Genomic DNA, 8489 nt, shown 5'->3' with positions numbered 1-8489 from the left:
ATGCGCTGCAACTTCTTCTTCTCCAAATCACTTGCGCAGTTTCTCTTTGCATCGGCAATGGCCCGACCTAGATCATCAACGGGCTCATCCGATGCCTCTTCTTCAGCTTCTTCCCGCATTGTCGGCTCAGCTTCTTCCCGCATTACCGGCTCAGCTTCTTCCCTCATTGTTGTATCATCGTATTCAAGGAACCCATGGCCAGGATAGCTGTCGTCATCCTCTTCTTCTTCATTGTCTTCCATCATAACCCCTCTTTCTCCATGCTTGGTCCAAACATTATAGTGGGGCATGAAACCGAACTCAAACAGGTGGACGTGAATGGTTCTTGACGTAGAGTAATTGTGACCATTCTTACAGCCAGCACATGGACAATGCATAAAACCATCCGCTCGCTTGTTTGCCTCAACCGCAAGCAGAAAAGTACGCACGCCATTAATGAACTCAGGAGAGCATCGGTCATCGTACATCCATTGCCGACTCATCTTCAATACACAGCACCGAAAACATCAAATTAATACAATACATAAAGTTCATACATAAAGATCATACAACACTTAAATGCAACAAACAAATAACTCTCTAGCTAAAGAATTTAAATGCAACAACAAATGCGATCAAGATCGCAACTAAGGTAACAATTGATCCAACAACATAATGGTACCAAGCCTCACTATGAATGGCATATTTTCTAATCTTTCTAATCTTCAAGCGCATTTTCTCCATCTTAATCTTGTGATCATCGACGACATCAGCAACATGCAACTCCAATTCCATCTTCTCCCCCTCAATTCTTTTCAATTTTTCCATCAAATCCTCGTTTTCTCTTTCAACTAAATTTAACCTCTCGACAATAGGGTCGGTTGGAATTTCCGGTTCAACTACCTCCTACATACAAATATCTATGTCAACTTGATGGGCATAATTTGTCATAAACACGAAATGCAATGAATAGTTTTAAAAGAGAATATACCACATCCGAATCATAACCCGGACGAGGGCTGACGGGGACGGATATCAAAACCATGGCACTATGTATAACAAACAACGTATGGGTAAGATAATTATATGAGTAACTATATATCCAAATCCCACAAACATCATTTTTTTATATAAAACTTCATGAACAAGAGGCTCACCACAAGGTGGTGCCGGCGACAGGACGTTGCGAGCGATCGACGGTGGTTACGACGGAGATTTAGAAGGTACTAAGTAAACCACACCTACATATGCAAACTAAGTGTTATTTTTGACCTCAAATTGCATATAAATCAAATACTAGCACATATATATAATTCCTCCCAAATTACTAAACTCAAAAATCAATCACTATATAAAGCATTGCACGAGCTAATCTAGCAATGAGAGATGAAAGGAAAAAGTTGCTAACCTTTGTGATCATTTGAATGGATGGGGGCCTTCAAATCTTGGGAAAAATGTGTGATGAGCTTGAGAGGAAGAGGGAAAAGAACATAGAGGAGAGGGGAAAGGGAAAGAACAGAGCGAGCTCGGGTGGACGAAGGGTCTATGTAGGACGACCTTTAGCACCGGTTCGTGATACGACCCGGTACTAAAGGTGCTGGAGGGGCCCCGGACTGACAACATCCTGCCACCACTCACTTTAGTAACGGTTCGTGGCACGAACCGGTGCTAAAGATTCGCCACGAACCGGTACTAATGAGAGCGGCCCGGCTAGCCGTTGAAACCGGCACTAATGTACACATTAGTGTTGGCTCAGATTCAAACCGGCACTAATGTGCTTCACGTTTGACCCTTTTTCTACTAGTGGGTAAGGGTAGTGTTATTAGCTTGCATAATGTAATAGTAAAAATGATGTGATGCTTTGATAAATCAAGTTTAGTCAATTCAGGTTGCTCTTGATAAGCAAACTGATCTTATAAAAAAGCAAAATCAAATCCAGCTTAATGCTTCGATTGATTTGGTGAGATGTTGCATCAAGGCTTATCTTTCTGAGGCCATGACGAGTCAGAAGAGTCAAAATATTCAAAAAAAATTTAAGGAATTTTTTTGAGACTTGGTACATACTTTGGCAAACCAAAATAAAGCTATATGGAATGTAGTCCTGGAGTGAACCCAATGGTCAAATTTTCTGGCTCCGCCCCTGATCTTGCATGTAATTTAGAGATGACAAAAGAAATGTCTACAATGGGTCATCTCTTAGCCTTATCTTCAATAACTAGCCCTTCCTAAAAATATGGTGAGACATATTGTGCTAAGAGATCATCTCTTGTCTTCTCTCAAATAAGAGAAGACAAGCCTTTTCTTATGAGTTATCTCTCCTACACCTCATCAATTATTCTACATGCCACTCTCAAGATAGCATCATTGTACACGCCCTAGCAGGCGCTGCACAGGAAGGCGTACGTCGGTATGTCCCGCCGCTGTATAGATAGATAGATATATAGATAGATTAGAAGATAGAATAGATAAAATAGATAGAAGGTAGATAGATAGAATAGATGCATGGCCCATAAGCCACTGGTGCATCCGGTGCACCAGTTTGGTTGTTCCACAGGATAATTTTCGTTCTCTGTTGCATGTGCCCATTAGTTTCTACTCTCACATATACGCACCCTGTACATGTCCTACCACCATTTCTCCCAACCCGGAACAGAATAGAACAAAGCTAGCAGTCACTCATAGGTAGCCACCATGGACGCGGCCTCGGTGCTTCTCCCCTTCGTCCTGGCGCTGGTGGCGATCCCGATCTTGCTCGCGCTACTCGACTGGCTGCGCCTCCCGCCGGGCCCGTGCCCGTGGCCGGTGGTAGGCAACCTGCGCCAGATCAAGCCCGTGCGTTGCCGCTGCTTCCAGGAGTGGGCGGAGCGGTACGGGCCAATCTTCTCCGTGTGGTTCGGCTCCTCCCTCACCGTTGTCGTCTCCACGCCGGAGCTGGCCAAGGAGGTGCTCAAGGAGCACGACCAGCAGCTTGCCAACCGCACCCGGAACCGCTCCACCCAGCGCTTCAGCCGCAACGGCCAGGACCTCGTCTGGGCCGACTACGGCCCGCACTACATCAAGGTGCGCAAGCTGTGCAATCTTGAGCTCTTCACGCAGAAGCGACTCGAGGCGCTCCGCCCCATCCGGGAGGACGAGGTCACCGCCATGGTCGCGTCAGTCCATCGCGCCGCCATCGGCCCCGGTAAGCAAAGCAAGCAACCGAGATCGCACCTTTTTTATGTTCTTTTTCACCTCCGCACACTGACATTACTTATGCCAGGCATTATTGTTGCTGCTGCAAATAAACTGGTACGTCGAGTGGTTGACGAATTGCTTTCTCCTGTTAGACTCGTGTTGGGATGGGTTCGCCGGATTAGCAAACTGTTTAACTTTTTTTCGACGAAGGGAATATATTAATATCAAGATGATATCAATTACACCCAACCTCTGCAACAACATAATATCCAGATTAAGTCTAGACATCACGAATGCACACAGCCAAAAAATAAAAGAAGAAGAAAAAAGAAAACAAAGGCCCAGTCGAAACAAAGAGAGGCTCGCAGCAGCAAGAGCACAACCAGTGATGGCAACACCTAGACTCCGAAAAAGATTCTCCAAAAACGAACGCCTACAAGAAGGTTATAGTGCACAAACACCATCGTCGTCCGGTCCAACCATCATAGTCAGATCCTGGGTTTTCACCCTGGAGAAGGTCCAATCTCCAAACAATGCCTTCAACAAGGAAACGACTAGGAAGCCGTCATTGCCAGGTACAAGACCTAGGGTTTTCACCCCGAAAACTGAGACCGCCAAGAACGAAGTCTGCCAGTGTCGCCGCCCCACTCGCCGAGATTACTGCTGCAAGATTCCAATCGTCCGACACGCAAATTTCTTCCGATCTGCCCCATCCAGTCTTCTTCTTACATCACTGCCATTACCAAGAAGTCTCACACAGTATGAGTGCGTAGAACCTCTGGCCTTCGATCCATCTTGACATACCCACCTCCGTTAATCCCTGGCCGACGAGGTGGATAATATGATGTGGTGGCGCCGCCGCTTGTTCCTCGTCACGGTGATCTGTGCGCAGTGCCGAAGATCTCGGGCAAAGGCCACACAACGGTACCAGACAAGGAACATCAGTGGGCAGCCGCGGATGGCATCATGCCCCTCGCCTCCGTCACTATGGACGACCGCGGCTGGAGGGGCGCGCGCCTCGCCAGATTGTGACCGAACGGCGCTGTCCATGTCGGGATCGGCACCACGATCTTGGCCAGGTTGTCTTGGCAGATCAGATCAGATCAACAATGGATGTGGGAATAGAAGAATGAGCTAGGGCGAGGGAGAAAATTAAGGAAAAACTAAGGACGCCCCGCCGCCGCCGTCCGCCGTCGGACGGCCTCCTCCAGCGGCGGCGGGGGTGGGGAAGGAGGTGAGGGAGGGGCCGCCGGCGGCTGGAGGTTGGATTCCCCCGTGTCGCCTGGTTGGGCGGCTGGAGGGCATGTGCTCCCTAGAGATACGTACCTTTCTTAGTGTCAAGCTTGCATGGAAAAGAAAAAGAACCCCGCCAAAAAAGAAAAGAAAAAGAAAAGGAGCACTATTATGCGACGTTTTGGATCCGATTTCAGTACCACAAACAATACGAGCCATCTATCGAAGCGTCGTGCCAAGGCCGGATGCCAAAGCATTGTACACACTGATTCTGACAAGAAAAAGCATTCATAGTAACATTTTATAAGATTCATACCATAATTCTAATTGCAACATCCATAGCAATATGTTATAAGATTCATTCGACAAAATACAACAAGATTCGCTAAATGGAATCAGTGTACAATATACCGTTCGCTATAGCGCGTTATAGGTTCACTATAGCAGATTTTAAGGGACGCGCTATTTTGTCATAGCACACTATTTTCTCCTTGTTAATAACACAATTCTAATTGCAAAGTTCATAGCAAAATACTATAAGATTCATAGCAATATCGTATTGAGTTGAGTTGTAAATTAATTGTTCCAATGTTTTTAGGTAATGAAGGAAAGCCATTGGTTCTGAGGAGTCACCTTGCTATGGTGTCTTTCAACAATATAACACGGCTAGTTTTTGGGAAGCGGTTCATGAATGCAAATGGCGAAATTAACGAAGAAGGGCATGAGTTCAAGAGTATTGTCAACAACGGGATAAAAATAGGTGCATCTCTCTCTATTGCTGAATATGTTTGGTACTTGAGATGGCTGTTTCCACTTAATGACGAGCTTTACAAGACCCACAATGAGAGAAGGGATCACCTGACCAAGAAGATCATAGAAGAGCATGCGAAGGCCCTCGAGGAGAGTGGTAGCAAGAATCATTTCGTGGATGCACTGTTGACTCTCAGAGAACAGTATGACCTTAGTGATGACACAGTTTTCGGACTTCTATGGGTATGATGGATGCCCCTTTATATTTAATTAATATATCTTCATACAGTACATTTTGATTTTAGTGTCATAAGATGTCCCAATTTTTAATGTGGAATAAAATATCAATGCCTTGTCAGTGCTCCCATTATTTGCATAAATGTTGCATTCCCTGCCTTTTTATTGCATTGATTGATTTTTGGGAGAAAGGAAAGTTTAGCCAAATTTACTAGATATACGTTTGGTGAGATGCCACTCTCTCAAGGTTGGTGTAAGATGCTGGGATTGGAAAATGCATGTTTATTTTCTCGTTACAAATAAGGTAATGCTTTGCGAAAATACAAAGGTGAACATGGTTCCACACGCACCCATGTGAATAGTAAATACAAAGATTTTTAAAAAAAATTCTGAAATTTCGGGGTATGAAACTTAGTCGACAATTCTACTCGAGTGTGAAGTTTCGTGATCTATTGACACATATGGTATTCTTAGTGAAGAAAATACAATTAGGACCATACTATTCATCAAACAGTGTGTTTTTTAATATAGCTTCGATTTTGTCATTTTTGCCAAGATTGCCATGGATGTGATTTCTTCGTGAAACTTCATACACGAGTATACTGGTTAGCTATGTATATTATAAAAAAAAGGTTCAGATTTTTTGTTTTTTCTAGTATTTTTTGATTTTACTATTAATAAGGGGTGCGCGTGGAGCCATGTTTACCAAATCCGTGTCCAATGCTTTGTTGTTAAATACTAATTGATCACGAACTATTTCCTCCTTCACATGTTACTTGTTGGTCAAACAAATGGATTTAGCACTGATATACGTCTAGATACATTCGGCTGGGCGACAGTTAATATGAGAAGGAGGGAGTAGTATTTAGCCAAAAAAAATTGTCACACTGTGGCTCTTTATATTCGTATCTTGCAAATGCCAAACTTGTTCATACTGCTAAATCAACATCAAAGCAGTACACGATATCTGCTATGTACTGAAGTTGCACCCTGATAATCTGTTGAGGGGGCCCTCTTGTGATTTCTTTAGTGCTTACCACCCCAAGATTTGTTCCTTGTGTTCAGGACATCATCACTACTGGCATGGACACAACAGTCATATCAGTCGAGTGGACAATGGCAGAGCTGGTCAGGTATCCCAGGGTGCAGAAGAAGCTGCAAGAGGAGTTGGACAGTGTCATCGGCCGTGACCGCGTCATGTCCGAGACCGGCTTCCAAAAACTGCCCTACTTGCTAGCCGTCGTCAAGGAGTCCCTCCGGTTGCACCCGGCAACGCCGCTCATGCTGCCGCACAAGGCCAGCGCAAGCGTCAAGGTCGACGGCTACAACATCCCAAAGGGCGCCGATGTCACGGTGAATGTGTGGGCGGTCGCTCGCAACCCCGATGTGTGGAGAAACCCGCTGGAGTACAGGCCGGAGCGTTTCCTGGAGGAGAGCATTGACATCAAGGGTGGTGACTTCAGGGTGCTCCCCTTCGGCGCGGGCCGGAGGGTGTGTCCTGGCGCGCAGCTGGGAATCAACCTCGTGGCCTCCATGATCGGGCACCTTCTGCACCATTTCGAGTGGTCTCTGCCAGAAGGTACCATGCCGGAGGATGTTGACATGATGGAGTCCCCTGGAATTGTCATGTTCATGAGCACGCCGCTGCAGGCTGTCGCCAAGCCGCGCCTGGACAAGGAGTTGTACAACAGGGTCCCGGTTGAGATGTGAGCAAGGTTTTGGATTTTGAATGATGTTTTTTTCTCATGGGGGACCGAGATTCTAGGTTACCACAGTAACCATTAAATACTAGATAAATTTCAGGCAAAACTTAAATCAAATCTTGAATTCAAAATTATGTATGTACCACTTATATACATTATTATTGAACTTAATATATTCAGAAACTGTCTGCTGGCAGACTGGTTAGGTCCGCAGGACCAAGGGTCGAACCAGTGGCCTATATATAAGGTTGGACTTGATATGGAAAACCCTAGTTACCACTACAACATCGCTAGTTAGGTGTGATATATGTTTCAGTTCCTGTCGTATCTAACTACACATGGACCGTTTAACTTCTTCTTTTTTAAAGTTCCAGTATTTGTTTTACTCGGTATATGGGTTTCTCATGGGGCAGCATGATTTGCCGGGTGGTTTGTGCAAAAGAAACCTTGGATGTGAGCAGCTTGGAATGTTTGTTTAAGGAGCGGCTTGGAATGTTACACCGTTAGGCATTTGTTCCTCCTAAAAACAGGTGCTTGATTGAGCTCATGTTATTGTAAACTGGGTATTAACTTTCCTTCGAAATCGTAAAGTTACAGTTTGAGATCGTTTAAACCTCTTGATGGCTCTTGGAAAAGATGCGCCACGAGGCAACCGCCGTCTCCATGAAGACACTTTATTTTGCCGAGATGCCCCCCTTGGCTCTCGGCAAATTGTTTGCCAAGTGCCAGATGGATGGTTCTCGACGAAATTTTGATTGTCTCAGAGGTGTACGACGAGAACTCTTTGCCAAGAACAATTCTGGGAAAAGCCTTTGCCGAGTTTATTTGGCCATTCGTCGTGTCTTTCTGGCACTCAGCGTAAAGTGAATTTCCAGTAGTGTTTGTTCTACTTTGATTATGTACTTAGATGTGTATTTGCATAGAATTTTGTTTTTTACTAATGATAAAAAAAAGAGACAATGTATTTCTCCACCTATTACCTAATACCATCCATGTAAATGATGGTTCAATAGCGTATTCTCGACTCAAACTTGGCACTGCATTCACATTTTAGGTCCTCTTAGGGCATCTTCAACGTTGTATGTCAAACTGCTCGTAACCGCGCGGTCCAGACAGTTTAAACCCTGCAAGGTTGTCTCCAAATGTCCGTGGACCGGTCCAAACATCTGAATTCTCACAAAACGGAAGTAAACCGGTAGGAGGTTTGCAGGTGTCCGAACCCATGCCACGTACGCTACTAACTACCTACACCCACACAACTTGTGACAGATTAAATAACTCCGGCAGTGGGCAGATTCGACTGGATCCATATTGTGCCTTCGACCGTTACTTCTGTAACTAATTACACTTATAGTACATGAACTTGCGCGGTGGGTACAGATTCATACATAAACTTGAAAAATGATACAAATG

General features: G+C 44.9%; 1 protein-coding gene across 1 annotated transcript; it reads left to right on the top strand.

Moving 5' to 3' along the window:
* The first annotated feature begins 2599 nt into the window (after nt 1-2599).
* LOC125506560 (cytochrome P450 98A1-like) lies at nt 2600-7260 on the top strand. Its single transcript, XM_048671350.2, has 3 exons — nt 2600-3160; nt 4985-5379; nt 6439-7260. The coding sequence occupies exons 1-3, from the start codon at nt 2671-2673 to the stop codon at nt 7081-7083; spliced, it is 1530 nt and encodes a 509-aa protein (XP_048527307.2). The 5' UTR covers nt 2600-2670; the 3' UTR covers nt 7084-7260.
* The last annotated feature ends 1229 nt before the right edge of the window (nt 7261-8489 follow it).

This window comes from Triticum urartu, chromosome 5A (assembly GCF_056163025.1).
Source record: "Triticum urartu cultivar PI428250 chromosome 5A, HENAU_Tu73, whole genome shotgun sequence".
Lineage (NCBI taxonomy): Eukaryota > Viridiplantae > Streptophyta > Magnoliopsida > Poales > Poaceae > Triticum > Triticum urartu.
The sequence above is the reverse complement of the archived record's forward strand: the minus strand, read 5'-3'. Positions and strand labels throughout refer to the sequence as shown.